Here is a 15,229-nt window from a genome sequence, read left to right as displayed (position 1 = left end):
AAATACATAGATATCTTTTTTATTTCCCCTCCATAAAGCTGGACCTTCGTCTAATGGTTGGAAAATGCTTAGGATTACCCAGAATGAAATTACAGAAACAGACTGTAGGATTGCTGAAAAAGAAACGTACAGCAGAGATCTTCTTCAGTTTCTACGCATACGCTATGTAAGGTATTTTCAACGCGAAAAATTCTCCTGTAATACATATGACAGAAGATAATATAATATACCATAATACCAATATAATATCAATTTTAAACTTTCTTAAATGAGAAAATCAAATTTTGGTGTCGACGTTATTTCTTTAATAAACTTGCACACGAACAGGACTAAAAAGTAGGATGACTTTTAACTGCGATAAAAAGTAGAAGACACAAATAACATATCCTTTTTTATTGATGTAAAAGTTACTATAAGAATAATTATTTATTGGATTCTTCAAGAAATACACGGTACTTGTTATCCTCTAATATCTTTCTATTGAGATCGTGTGGAGGTATAAGGTGATAGATTTTTCATATTGAATAAATTTAGAGGATCATGAAAATACTTTTATTTTATACCAGATATTCCATGTATACGAATTAAATATTCTCAGCATCTAACTATTCGCTCAACACTCTCAACGTAATATCAAACTTCGCTTTCTTTACTCTATCCTTTTACTGTACGCTGACGCAACTTGCTAATTAACTTCCCACGAAGAACAATAATAAATGAGCGTTTGATGTCATTGTTTATTCCCACGAAGGTTCTTGAATTTGGCCACGAACTCGAACCGAAGTTTAGCCTGAAGATTCTTCGTGCAAAACTTTTGTAGTATCATCGGTCCGTAAAACTTACCGAGGTCAACTACCTTTCGATGCAACGAGGCTTCCGTCACGGTTAATAAAAGACAATTCCACGGTGACCACTCTTCGTCATTTCGAAATCTCACCAACCTCAACTCTTCTAAATTATCGTTTTCAGAAATGGCCGATTTTCCGTGCCAAATATCGTTCACCAAATGGTAAACGGCTTTTGCATCAATAATAAAAGCCAGACTGGTGTAACAATAGATTCTAGCTTCCTGACGTCTTACATCACGAAGAAGTCTTTGATACGGCTCGTATACGAGCCGAGGCCCAGCGCGAACTCTCACGTAGAGACAGTAATTGCACGAAGAGGAACGGGACCATTTCTCGCGTGGGAACTTCTCGAGAGGCAATAGTCTACCGCAGCTCCTGCAGATAGTTTTACAACTGGTCCGGAACCAACTGATCAGCCTCGAATCCTCTCGCTCGTTTCTCAAGGACTCCCTTGCCAGTCTCAAAAAAGCCATTCTCAGCCCACTCCTTAACCAATTCAACTTACTTTCCTCCACGTTACGGGTCAACAGATCAATCTCTTGATTCAACAGACGTACCAGTTCATCAGATTCCTTACACGTATGAGGCTCTATATCCTTTCTTAATTTAGACAACATCTCAACCCTTTCCTTAACAGTGATATTTTCCTTCGACAACTCTTCGAACGTGTCTCTAAAGCATCTGGCGTGCTGTATGAATGGTGTAATTACAGGAATCGATTCTCTATGGCTGGTTTTCCATACGACAGGTTTGCACAACTCATCCAAGAATTTTCTGTATGATTGCTCTCTCTTTTTTAATTTGATAGTGGTTTTCCTCGAATCAATAGCTCGCAATAGCTCTACCTCCTTTGATAGGATTAAACTGCACAATGCTATCCTGGACGACACGAACAGCTGTTCACTCGCACTCTTCGTCTCGTGGATACGCCAACGATCCAGCAGATTGTACAGCAACTCGAAGTCCGCCCTGGTACTCGGCGACGTGCGGTTTAGTATCACGAAATCCCGGCTGCGATAGAATCTCGGTACTGGCTGTATTTGCCGCCGGTTCGTGTTCTTAGCACAGACTGAAACGCCGCTCGACGAGATCGTGGTTTGCCGGCCGCGGTGAGCTCTGCGGGCAACGTCGAACAGACGTTTGAACAGGTGTTCCTCGGAGATTTTGTTCGTCGCCAAAAGTTTACGCCACGGAGTTACGAGCTCGTGTGCGCGCTGTGTTCTTCGTTGACACGTTCGATTCGAGGAAATCCAAAGGATTTTAGGGAGCAGACGGTTTGGCGAAGTTCGGGGGTTGAAAGCTGGGCTCTTGGAAATATTTCATCGGGTGAAAAGTCAGTGGAGAGCATTAAGCGCCAAGTACTAAACTAATACTTTGAATTGTAAAACTGTGTAGGTTAATCGGTGTAACAATTCGATAAGGTTGGAAAGGTTTAAAATTGATCTATATTACGTTAAATTATCGTAAATGGCGTGAGAAAGTTTCGAGTCCCGGAACAGAGAAATTCTATTCTCTTAACCAGTTTCTCTTCGACTTACCTATGCAACGCGAGTAAATTGTATATCTTACCGCAATATCGAGCTTTACGCTTCTCTTCGTACCGGCTAGAGCACTTAATTAATAAAAATAACTGATTTAACGAAGCTTCGTGGCTTTATTTCTGCCAGTCACGAGATATGGCGAAAACCTCCCCTGTCCTGCTCGTATTCTACTCGCTACCTTAATATCCGCCATTCGTTACTTTACCTGTAAAATCTCTGTATCTTTACGATGCTCTCTAGAATCTTCTCGTTCGAGTAATCCTTGAATCTCGGTTCCTTGGAATTTCTAAAACTTTTTATAAATCTGTCGCGGACGTTAGGAAAGAAATTCGTCTGCACTTCAACGTCACATTCCACATTCGTAAATTTATCCATCGTAAAATTTGTCTGCGTTCTTTTGTCATTTTTGCCGTCATGTTTACCAGTTTGCGTGTACGTGTTCCGATAAATAGTTCCAGTCAGTTTGTGTTTCCAGCCAACTAAGTATGATTGTGTTTTAATCTCTGAATTCTCCATTTGAACTTTAATTAGTTATCAGTGGTATGGCTACACGGTCGATCGAATTAACTATGAAAAAAAAGAGGAAACGCGGTTGTGAAAGTATAACCATCGGCTAAGAGCTAGCCTGAAGATAATGGTAATGTGGCTAGAAAAGAAAATTACTGTGCCAAGGTTTAAAGGATCCGTTCGGAGGATTGCATCGTCCGCCGTTTTACAATTCCAAACGACCGTTGTTGGACTCCACGAGAGAAAGAGCGACCGAAGCTGACTACTCGGATTTAATCGCCGGAATTGTTTTTGCGTGTCTTCCGACCTCCATCGTCGTTTTGCACGTTGATAATCGTTTTGTTTTACTTTCCTCTATCTATTTTTGGATAATTTCCTTGTGTAAGTTTCTTCTCGATTTTAAAATCGAACTGATCTTTGAAATACAAAAAGATTCTTAATCTTGTTGTCTTTTTCTTTTCTTAGTGTGATAAATAAAATTATTAATACCTGGAAAAAATGGAGGATCAGCGGTTGTAAAATACCGCCAACATCTTTATGTCCTTTCACTTTTCTCGATCTTGAATAATTTCCTCTTAGAAGCTTCTCCTTCCTGTAACCAAATTGCACCTGGAAATACAAGAAATTTCTTGATATTTTTTATTCTTTCATCTTTTTAATGTGGAATACAAGAAACGAGCCCATTGTACTCTGGGAAAAATAGGAGATCAATTGTAAATAAATGTAAGGATCGTTGTCCTTGAATCTCATTTGCCGTAACTTAATATTCCACTTGATCTAATTGTAGAATTTACACGAAATCCATAATTTAGGCTGGGTAAATGCAATTCGGTATTGTCCATTACAAGTGTATCCCAAACCAGAAGTCACATGATACTCTGCACAAACAACGAACAGTAACGTTGGAGGACACGTGGCGCATTGTAAACATAATCATGTGCCATTAACAATGTAAAGCACTGATGTGACATTAGAAATCACAAAGGGCAAACAGGCTGTCTGGTGAATCTGGCAACCTCATAAAATACCGCAAATGCAATCAATGCAGTGGGGCCCCATTAAATGCTACTTAAACATCGATTACTAAACTTATCACTTATTCGTATATTCTCTACTGATTCATAAAAAATGCTTATGCATACATAGAATGGGACAAAGTTTTTAGGAAATTACCAATTTAAAATTGTTCAGTTCCATTAGAATAAAGATAATTGCAGAAATTAGTATGCTTTTAATGGTACAACATTTTCATTTATATTTAATTCTTTGAAAGAAGCAAAAGTCCAAATTTCCCATTAGAGAATGAAAGTATAATATCCCGTGGCACGAGTAGCTTCCAAGTTATTAGTCTTGAACATCATGGTCGAATGTGTTTTCTTCCCCGTTAGTTTTCGTTCCGTAATGGCCAATGAAAAAATCATAAGCATATAAAGTTAGCCATTGATAACCGAAATAGCCAAACAGCGTAAATATTATAACGTCAATCATCGACGTATCGCGTATTGCGTCATAAATTCAGTCATAAACGTAGATGTTATCGGTGACCGCTTAGTGCAGCATAAATTTCACCATAAACGAACATGGACTGGCACAAATTCGATTATGAATAAGTATATTGCAAACGTAAATTTGACCGCAAATAAGTTGGAATTAGAAAACTATCGTTTCGTTCGCCATTCCACGCGACTAATCAATTAAAATAAATTATAACTAGACTGTGGTCATTTAATTTTAAATTTTTTAATTTTTAAATTTTTATGAATACAACGGAAGAAATAAAACCAAAGCAGAAATTAGTTTCATACACTAAATATCATGACAAGTACTAATTCTAACTTTGATTTCCACAAAATTTCGTCAACCTATGAGATATTTTTAAAAAACATACACTATAAACCTACCAGCTTGTTTTTATTTTCAATTTATATTATATCAAAATTCTATTATTTAATAAAAAAAGTGACATTAAAATCAGAAGAGTAACAAAAATATACCGACTATATTCTTCTGTTATGATCATGATTAAATTATGATTCAATTTTCCATAAACATAAATATCATAATTCAGAAAACACCAAAAAATATGTTTTCTGAACAGCTTAATTTTTATCTTTTTGCGCACATAATTAAAGATACGAAAGGATATGACGTATTACATGAAGAAGTTTAACTTCCAAATTATAAATACCTGTTAATTCAAGCCCCGAGCAGCGCTTAATTCTTTGTTATCCTGCCAAACGCCGGCTAAAGCTTTAGCATCTGCGGCGAACAGAGGAATGCACCCTTCAAGGTTTTATGGCTGATGGAAATCCAGCCGGTAATTCCGGAGTGCGCGGAAATGCACCGGCGAGAACGCGGAGAACCGTAAAACTTGTGTACCAGCGCACGTTGTACGGTCGATGCATTCAATGCATCGCGTATAATTTGGCCCTTTAAACAAGAAAAACACGCATGTGTGGCCACGTGTAGTTTATTTCTACTTTTTTTTCACCCTCTTATTTCGTTTAAAATGATTTTAATTTTTCTATTTTTTTTTCCCACCCCCTTCTTTCGTTCAACATAGTTTCAATTATTATTATCATTATAGGATAACGGGTCGTTCCAGATATTTCACTCTTTCTTTTTCTTTGTCTCTCTTTCATCCTGCTCACGGAAACATTGGGAACTCTGGAATAAGATGATACTGGAGTAAAAGATGGAAAATGAAAATTATGATTTTCTGAATTTGTATGTGGGATACGCAGGCTTCAGAGAAATAGTAAGCTTAGTTGGTTGGAGGTTGATTGGATTATATACATAGTAAGACTCGCTATAGATTTTGGATTGGACGAATTGTAATTTAATTAGAATTTGTGGAACGTGTAATAACATGGAGAATTCATTTTGCACGTGTAAACTAGTCCCATGAACTAAGTGTTTACATTTCGCTTATTAAACGTTTGTGGCCGACTGAACACGGAAATTTAATTTGTGTTTAATTGGATCGCCAGCAGCTGACTAAAGGTACATCTGCACATGAAACATTCATGATTCTGCGAGGAGGCGATGAAGTCAAAAATGCGCGAATCGCAGCAACTAAGCAAGTACGAGCAAGCATCTTCTTCGAACCGCATTTTATCCACAATTCTATTTCATATTTCATATTTCTCCTCAATTTATGAAATACAGAATGACGATGTATTTTCTATTTGTCTACGCTCCCAACTTGTTTGTAAACTTTCTCGCTTTGTTTATTTACATTGCAGGGATTTGTTTGTTTATTTAGGTTTTTAATATTTATGTTTGCTACCATGTATCCTCATATTCTACGGAGATTTTTCTTTCAAAAAATTGTCAGAAAAATCTATTATCTTCTCAAGCAACGAGAAACATCTGAAAATATTTGAAAATCGGAAGAACGCCCGAGTAAAAGTTTCCATAAATTATTACGTACGATTTTTCAAAATTTTCCACTCACCGTGAATTATGAATTATTTAACGGGGAAACGAAAACAAGGGTTGTTAAGGTACCAATACGAATGCAAAAATATTTGAGTAAATTGACTGGAATGGTGAAGAAATGCAAAAAGGGAATCGCCAATGTAGCCGCTGCATCAGCGAGCGCACCCACGCTCAACCGCCGAGTGGATGGTTTTTCATCCCTCCATCGGGATTAACGTTTTTTTTTCTTTTCGAAATCAAATATAAATATTCTAAAATAATATTCCAATACCCTGAAACGATAACTGCAAAACTCCATTTTGCTGAAATTCCATTGAAATTCACGTTCGAAAGAGTTCTGCGTCGAAAATGAACAACATTTTCGGGCCAAACCCAACGAAAGATACACTTTATAAATATAAAAATATAACCGGAGGAAATATTACTGAATATTTCGATTAAATCGTTATCGTTAAAAGGAAGTAGAAAAGAGAGGAACTCGCAAAATGGACGTTCGTATCGATGATAAATAAATGATAATTAAGAGTCGGGTTTCGTTGATAATGCTATCACCAATCGTCGAAAAAAAGAAGAATGGATTCGCAAACGTGATTCGCAACATACTGTATTTATCTCGAAACGCGCGAATAACAAATGATTCTTTTCCTTAGAATCGATACACGATAAATTAATAATCAAATTTAAAAATTAACCCCATTATACATAGATGAACGAGAAAATATTAATTAACTCGCGACATACAAAATTCGACAAAGCAAATGTATAAATGTAAGAAACAAAAGAAGTAAAGAATTGAAGTATAGTCGTAAATGAATGCAACGTATGCAAAATGCAATTCGTCCTTCTTCGATTCAAATAATATTGTTGTACTCTACACTAAAGCTACTTTAAGCTATTCTATACCTCAACTCACTCGATGTTCCTCTTGTTTTGTACAGTTTACGACGCTCTGTGTTACTTTTATAACGCCTCTGTTTATCAGCTGCTTTTAGTCTCACGATTATTCATCGTTCGTTTCGTCGAGATTTGTCGTCGTCACCGAGAAATTTATCGTCTCTCGTCTTGTTCAGCTATAAATTGCCCAACGACGCGTGCACTAACGATCAAGAGGCGAACGACGGCAGCGGCGATGGCGGCATAGCGTGCCTTGAAATAACGCATGCTATTAGATTTATCAAAACGACATCGTTGCACAGATAAAAAACGTGAAATCGGTCCCGGGAACGATCAGATAGAAAAGAAAGAACGGAGCTTTCAATGCGACGCAATCCACATAAGAGACTTCTGCACCACCTTAAAGGTCAAACCCTTAAATCCACCGTTGCCAATGACAACCTGCTTGGTCGATCGAAAGCACTTTCTAGTCCATTATTTTTCGATTTTATATGTCGCACATTCAAAAAAAAAAAGAAGGAAATCACCATCCTCCAACTCTCCTCTCCTCGATCGCTGCCAGATACAACAAAAGAAATCTAAATGAAAATCATCTATCTTGCAATCGTCTATTTTTTTCTTTTTATATACTTATTTTCTATAACAATTAATTATATGTATATATAAATACATTTAAGTAGAAAATGACCTTATAATTTGATTATATTGAAAGAGCAAAGAGACAATTAGATACAGCAAAGTATATCACGTAAAAAGATAATCGTCCACTTTGATCGCTGGATTGTACACCGCTTTATCCTCGATTTTGTGAAATTTACCTTGAAACTTCTTCTCAAACTGTCTCAAATGCCTGTAACGAGTTCAATCGATACGTTATTTCCACTTCTCTGTCTTTGAAACCGTATGTGCACGTACTTGAATTGGTTTTTCGCTAACTGATGAGACAACAAGATTTTTTCGATAAGTGGCTTCGAGTATACACTCGCGAAATCCTTGATCCTGCAATGAACGTCAGCCTCTTCCTCAGTTAAAAGGATACAATTCCACGGTGACCACTCCTCGTTTACGTCGTATCGAACGATCCGTAATAGGAACATATCTCTATTTTCACTGACTACTGAGTGACCGTGCCAAATATTGTTCACCAAATGGTACATGTCGTGTTTTTGCATCATAAACGCGATGGCCGAAGGTGATTCTCTTTTCGTTTCCTCACAGCGCACACAGTCCAGTAGAAATTTGTAAGGTTCGTAGTTCACGTGTCTAATATTTCGTTCACGCAACCAAGTACAACCTTAAAGCAGTAAAAAAAGTTTAATGCAAATTCTCCGTTTAAATTTTTCGAGAAATTTAATGTCAAACGAAATCAATAGTACCAACGCAAGTAGACAGCCTTTTCATCCTTCCATGAACAGTGAATTGATGAATAGGAAGCAATTTCAAACAACTGTGACACAATTTCGTTATAGGTTCAATTGGTTCTCGCAATTTTTCATCATCTACGTTCTTACAAAAGTATCTGTCGTTGTTCACGCAACAGCACGAGTGCGACGTCCGTAAAAAGTTCAAGTAACTGTCTACATCGTGAAAGAGAAAGCGGAAAGAAGTTTTGTTAACAATTGTTCCGCTACCTTGGAACGTCACGGGACAAAATCTCGTATATTATTTTTTTCTTACAAACTATCCTTTCTCGAAAGTAGCCTAGTGACATGCGTTTCATCCCCCTTGCCAAGTAGGTCAGCTCCTCGTCCAAGAGTCGTATCAAATGGAAAACAGACACACAGTTGTGTATCTCCAACGATTTCTTCAGTATCGTGAGCATCTCCATGCGTTCCTCGCGAGTAACATCGTAGTTCATCAAGGAGTTGTAAATCATTTTCAATTCTCTTGCCTTCTGGTTTCTCATTGTGTCCATTTCCAGCAATTTATTCTTGTAACCGTTCCACAGAATAGGCTTGCAATTAACCGCAACAAATCTCGCGCGTTTTCGCTTCCTGTAGCGCTGCTTCACCGCCTGTCTTTTCTCGTCGATTACATTCAGCATTTCTATGGTCTTTTCCAAAATTTCGTAATTTTCTGCACATCTCGCAGGTTTAAAGAAACGTAGCTTCGCACATTCAAGGCGATCGCGTCTCCATTTTTCAACCAAATTATATAACAGATCAAAATCCGATCGAGTTTTGGGATGAATTGTTCGAAGAATTTCCTGCTGATGCCTCTTCCTGAGACATCAATCGATATATGTAATATGGTTTTGAGCAACTTTGCACATTTTACGTATTTTAAATGTATTTAAATATTTTAATTTTTAAATTACATACCTGTATAACATCATCTTTTCTGCTTCGTATAGCTTACAACCTTTGACTAACTCTCGATACTGTCTCGCATATTCTTTGATATACTTCAATAATTTGTATATTCTATAGTTTCTTTGGATAATTCGCGCCTTTCCATCGTAATCCAGTCGTTTCATCATTTCTTCGTATGTTTCGTATGGTTTTGATGTTATATATTTATCCGATTCGGCCGATATAAAGTAATCAGATCTAAACAAAGAGAAAGATGTAAATTAATGAAAAAGAATGATAAAAGAAATTCACGATTATTGAAACCAAGCAAAGGAAATTAAGAAATTAAAGGAGGAATTGAAAGTGAAATTAGAAGGATTTGTTTTAATTTAAATGCAAGAAAACCACATATACCGCCACATCTGTGTTGGATGAACGCATGGTGTTTGCGTAAATACATCTGTCCAAGAAATATATTGCACCTTTTTACTGCACTTTTCTTTTTCTGGCTTCCTTAGGGGGCCTGTTTGCGACTCGGCGTTTAAATACTCTACTTGGGTAATTTTATGCTTCCATCCTCCCAAATAAGGTTTTTTTATTCTTCGATCTTCCACTTCCACGGAACGGCAGCAAACCATTTTGAAATTTTGTATATATTAATAGACGTTTTAAACGTTTTAAACAAAAAAATATTTGCTTAGTTAAAACGACTTGGTTTTAAGGAATAACAGATTAGATGTTGAATATAGATGCAAACTCAAACAAATTTTGTTATTCATTTTTTTTATTAATGTTCATATATATATATATGTATATATATAACATAATGTATTATTATCGGATAATGTTATTTATTAAATACACAACCATTTCAGAGTATTATTTTTATTAGACATACATCACTTTCTCTTCTTTCTGATTTTACAGTGAAATTTAGTGTTTCAGTTTAATGTTACAATATTCTCTCGTTCCTGTACAATGCAGAATTCAATAATGTATAAATCATGTCTTCCTAAAATGTAGGGAATATAATACTCATAGACGCAAACAATTTAGATCACGTTTGATTAATAAAGTTACGGATTGTTATTATAAAAAAGGTTGTTATCGGAACATGTGTTACATAGCTGAAGCCTGCAATATATATTCAAAATGTTGCAGATGTCACTAACAAGAACTGTTAACAATTTCATTGATAAGATGTATTACTATACAACATTTTGAGACTATACATTCTATACTTTTGTTATTTACATTTCATAACGATCTGTAAATTTCACGAACCTTATCTTCAAACGATCGACGCATTCATTCTTAATATCCACATGAATTCACTTAAAACATACGATTTATGATAAACTATATACAAATATCATTTTCATTCTTTATAGAAATTTATCCACAAAATATGTACGATAAATAATACATATCTGTACAATGAAGGGTGTATCGTTAATAAAACAAAAAAGGGGGGGAGCTTTAAACATTGTATTAGACAAAAAAAAAAGGCATCCAAAATCAACAACACAAAAATTTTTTCTGCACGATTAAAGCTAGAATAAATAATATGTCATTTATAGCATGAAATGATGGCCGTTGCAAATGATTTAGATCAATTTTATCAATGGGAAATGTTGGTGATACGAGAAGTCAAATACTGGAGGTTCTTTAGAATCCTTTTTATGCCCATCAGCGAGTAACTTTAGAACCACGAAATTCGTTTTCGCCACTTTTAATAAATCATTGATCTGTAAATCAAGCGCTATAATGAGTAAAATGTTTAATACAAACATAGGAATCGAAAGGTTTAAAAATATTTACCTCATTTAGAGTACTAGAATTTTGTGGATAAAAAGACAAAGCTCGTTCTAACATATTTCTAGCTTGATGAAAATGACGACAACCGGCTAAGTACAGCATTTCACTAGTAACCTTTTCCTAGGAAAATAAAAGTTAAGAAAAAGTGCTCCATGCTAGTTAAAACCAAGAGGAATAGGCCACTATACTCACGTTTCTTTTATGCATCTGTGCATTCGTCATATCTAAGAATTCTTGATAATGTACTGGAGGTGGTGTGAGTAACGAAGAAAATGGTAATAACCTGTGCTCATATCGAACTCGTTCTGAATCAAATGGCGACTCAGGAAGTGGTATTTTACCATCCATACGGAAACCAACTAAAGCCTATAAAACAAATTTTATAGATGAAATTAAATCATGAAGATAACATTTTATAAAAAATTAGACATGCGTAACTTACTTTGTAATATCCTCCACATATATTTTGCATCGCTTGATACATTAATATTTCTAAATTATACGGTCTAGATGTTGATTTTTTCTTCTTGTTTTTCGCACTTTTCTTACCACCTCTACCCTTATGTGTATCATTATGTACATCATGTTCCATCAAGAACGTATTGGCTCTTGTAATAGCTGATACTAGCCATCCATAAAGAAATTCATATAGGTACCAAAATATATAGTGATATTCATGCACCGAATATAATTCCAATTCAAAGCCACTTAATAAATACATGACCATAACTCGTAGTGTATGATACAAGATCCATGTTCCGAAACAAGCTAAATGTGACCTTGGTGTATCACTTTTCATTGACAAGGCATGTAAAAATCCATCAACTCTTTCAGCCTGGCAAAATTTCAAACATACATTAGTTTGAAGTTATGAAATATTCTAATGTTATGAAATATAAATTAGCTTTTAAACTCACTTCATCCTGTAATATTGCAAAATCATCCAATAAGTGTGCTAATTTGTCTCTCTGTCTTGCTCTATTATGGCCAGTAAGTTGCAATAAATTACCAAAGAGCCCCACACAATGAGATAAGAAACTATCAACATATTCTTTAGCTTGATGATTTTGAAGTAACGTGCTCTTTGGCATTAGTACCGGAGGTGCTATGAAATTCCGCGCTGCATCTTTCAAAACATCGGCAAAATTTTGCACACCGAATACTCGATTTGTTGTAGGTAAATAAACTATTTGCAACATTGACCTGGATAATATACATGGACTTCGTCGTGAAAATTCTAAAAAAAAGTCCTAAAAAGAAATCAGTGTACTTGGAATTTATGCCAAAAATTTTTAGTAACCTATAGATTTTGTCTTACCAAAGCTGCATGAAATCCATTCTGATTAGTAATCGTAGTAACTGTTCGAAATCTGTTTAATAGCTCATCCAAATATTTTAAAGCCTCTAGTCTTGGTTTTATTTTTGTATACCGTGGAAATGTTGGTGGTAATAATCTTTGATTCACCATAGGGTCAAACCCCATAATATTTGGATAATTTGCTACAATCATTACATAATACATGATGTAAACTATATGCTATGACGTAAACTATAAATTTTGAAAAACTTACATATTTCATCAGCTTTTTCTCCACTGTTTACTGTTTTAATCATCATTTGAATCATATAAGAACATCTTGATAACAATGTATGACAATCATTTAAATTTTGTTGCAACTGTTCTTTCTTTCCCATTAATGATAAAATTTGATAAAATATTTTAGTAAATCTAATTCTAGCATAGAGTGCTAATCTATCACCATACTGAAAGAAATAATAACAATTTCAGTAATTAGTTATATCCTTAGTCGTTCAAAAAAGTTCAATAAATGTATTTTGTGTTTCAAAACATACACCTACTTCTTTCTCTGATACTACATGAATTGGTTTTATTCTTTTCCCAGGTAGTTCATCTTCTACTTCTCTCAGCATGGATATGATTTTTTGTTCTGTAATATCCTGTTGCAATCTATAACCATAAGTAACACTCTGGAAATCTTCTTCCTCAAAAACTAATGCTTTATTGATGCAATCTTTAATTATTTCAATTATTTTATATACAGCATAACAAAAGGTTCTCAAAGGTTTATCCGCTATTTGACTCGGTTGGTGAAGATATAAATTAGTGAAAACTGTTTGCGCTAAACTATGGCCTTCAAGCCAAGACACTATACACGCATATGTTGAATCAATTATTCCTATAACTTCCGATGATGTCAAATTGTCCAATTTCAATGCACCAGAGTCAACAGCCTGTGTAAAAGTGCAGGGTTTGTTGTTGCCTCTATTACATAGCATGCCAACATCCATTTTTGGATCCATCATTTCAATTGCAGACATGGCCTCAAATAATCCAAATAACTCATCACGTAATAGTTCACCCAATTCCAACTCTAAATAAACATAACAATAAAGTGTTTTGTATTGTATTAAATAAATATTTTGTATATAAAATATTGTTTCGATTAATTCATATCATTAATCATTATAAATTAATTTCCCATTAAATAATGATACTTAAATGCTAACAATGTTATTGAATAAAATTACATGATTATTTGAACAAAACAAGTTGTATACAAATGAAAACTAAATCGCCTCTACCACAATAAAACAAAAAAATATGAGGAGAGAAAAAGAAATAAAAAAAAAAACTTGTAAAGCAAGCATTTGCAAAGGAGAAAATAAGTTTGTAAATAAGCACCTGTAATGGCATCGAAAAATTCTTGGGTAATATCCACCCAATTGTAAGTAACTTGGTCGAATCTGCAATGTAAATAGATATAAAAATTAAAAAATATCGCCGAGAATTACAAATAATGTTATACGTTAGGTTATTTTCCTAAAGCCTAGCTGTAAACGTAACATTCTTATTTCAATATTTCCATGTAATCACACGTTAGTTATCGATGATTTTTCTATTACAATTAAAATATCACAACTCACTGTGATTCTTTATCTTCGCCCATGTCAACCGAATTCTGTTCTTCTACCATGGTCGCCATTCTTGCAGACTGACCTGTCACATTTAACGGCACTGCCAACAGTAGAAGCTTCTACATAATCCTCGTATCAAAAGTTAACCCCTGAGAAGCTCCCCTTACGTCAAACAGATGTTATATAGTCACAAAGTCTTGAAATTATTGAATAAGTATAAAATCTCCTATATTGTTTTATATTTATCAGATGAAATGAATTTAGACAAATCATGTGTAGATATACAATGAAAATATATATTCAGATAAAATGATTTTAAGAACGTTTATATTCAAACATCTGAATTTATGACAATTTCGGGTATCCAAAAAACACTGTAAACTAAAGAACAATCCACAGATCAAGCGTTAATGTTTTGTCTTATTTTATGTTTAGTAATTTTATTTCAGATTTCAAATGGATGATAAAGTATGGAAGAATAAAGTCTCACTATATTTTGAAAATATTCTCTGTCTCTATCAAAATTTATTTGAATACTAATGTTATTTTCAGGAACTTTTAAACAAACTAAAAGTACTCTGTCAAATAGGATTCGAATTACAAAAATTTTGTAACTTCTTACGATTAATGACGATTGATTTGAAAAAATTATAAATAATTTCACTTCGTTAGATCATAATTAATTTTTTATTCTTTTTTAACTTTTGTTAATGATATTTATTAACACTTTGGTAAAGTACATAAATTTAATAATATTTCTTCTAGGTGAGTTAAAGCACTTTTGAATATAAATATTTGATCTCTGTGTATATATTTAAATAAATCTGCAAAATGGAAAAACATATAATGAAATTGGTACTTTGGCTAGATGTTATGAATTAAATGTTCTACAATTTAATTAATCGTAAATTTTTATAGGTTATGATAAATCAGGATAAATTTAATCTCTTTA

At 34.4% G+C, this 15,229-nt stretch overlaps 4 protein-coding genes across 5 annotated transcripts in view; 1 reads left to right on the top strand and 3 right to left on the bottom strand.

Annotated features, from left to right (window-relative positions):
• LOC126919390 (nascent polypeptide-associated complex subunit alpha) overlaps positions 1 to 15,229 on the top strand; it is a 115,626-nt gene that overhangs the window by 85,941 nt on the left and 14,456 nt on the right. The gene's annotated exons all lie outside the window — the stretch shown is intronic.
• LOC126919402 (IQ and ubiquitin-like domain-containing protein) lies at positions 379 to 7,967 on the bottom strand. The gene is made up of 5 exons (XM_050728611.1): positions 5,085 to 7,967; positions 3,386 to 3,505; positions 3,053 to 3,311; positions 2,595 to 2,956; positions 379 to 1,964 (listed from the first exon to the last, which is right to left on the bottom strand). The coding sequence occupies exons 4-5, from the start codon at positions 2,903 to 2,905 to the stop codon at positions 731 to 733; spliced, it is 1,545 nt and encodes a 514-aa protein (XP_050584568.1). The 5' UTR covers positions 2,906 to 2,956; positions 3,053 to 3,311; positions 3,386 to 3,505; positions 5,085 to 7,967; the 3' UTR covers positions 379 to 730.
• LOC126919394 (IQ and ubiquitin-like domain-containing protein) lies at positions 6,764 to 10,287 on the bottom strand. Its single transcript, XM_050728588.1, has 6 exons — positions 9,937 to 10,287; positions 9,553 to 9,780; positions 8,909 to 9,453; positions 8,608 to 8,808; positions 8,147 to 8,525; positions 6,764 to 8,081 (listed from the first exon to the last, which is right to left on the bottom strand). The coding sequence occupies exons 1-6, from the start codon at positions 10,158 to 10,160 to the stop codon at positions 7,976 to 7,978; spliced, it is 1,683 nt and encodes a 560-aa protein (XP_050584545.1). The 5' UTR covers positions 10,161 to 10,287; the 3' UTR covers positions 6,764 to 7,975.
• On the bottom strand, positions 10,392 to 14,773 carry LOC126919381 (N-alpha-acetyltransferase 35, NatC auxiliary subunit). 2 transcript variants are annotated; one of them, XM_050728540.1, is made up of 10 exons: positions 14,287 to 14,773; positions 14,045 to 14,106; positions 13,201 to 13,733; positions 12,912 to 13,104; positions 12,659 to 12,840; positions 12,258 to 12,590; positions 11,783 to 12,175; positions 11,533 to 11,706; positions 11,344 to 11,454; positions 10,392 to 11,270 (listed from the first exon to the last, which is right to left on the bottom strand). In XM_050728540.1, the coding sequence occupies exons 1-10, from the start codon at positions 14,343 to 14,345 to the stop codon at positions 11,130 to 11,132; spliced, it is 2,181 nt and encodes a 726-aa protein (XP_050584497.1). In that variant the 5' UTR covers positions 14,346 to 14,773; the 3' UTR covers positions 10,392 to 11,129. The 2 variants fall into 2 exon arrangements, with proteins under 2 accessions (XP_050584497.1, XP_050584496.1); XM_050728539.1 differs by having other exon boundaries at positions 11,344 to 11,460; positions 14,287 to 14,770.

Source organism: Bombus affinis, chromosome 8, assembly GCF_024516045.1.
Source record: "Bombus affinis isolate iyBomAffi1 chromosome 8, iyBomAffi1.2, whole genome shotgun sequence".
In the NCBI taxonomy this organism is placed as follows: domain Eukaryota; kingdom Metazoa; phylum Arthropoda; class Insecta; order Hymenoptera; family Apidae; genus Bombus; species Bombus affinis.
This window is presented reverse-complemented; position numbering and strand designations above follow the sequence as displayed.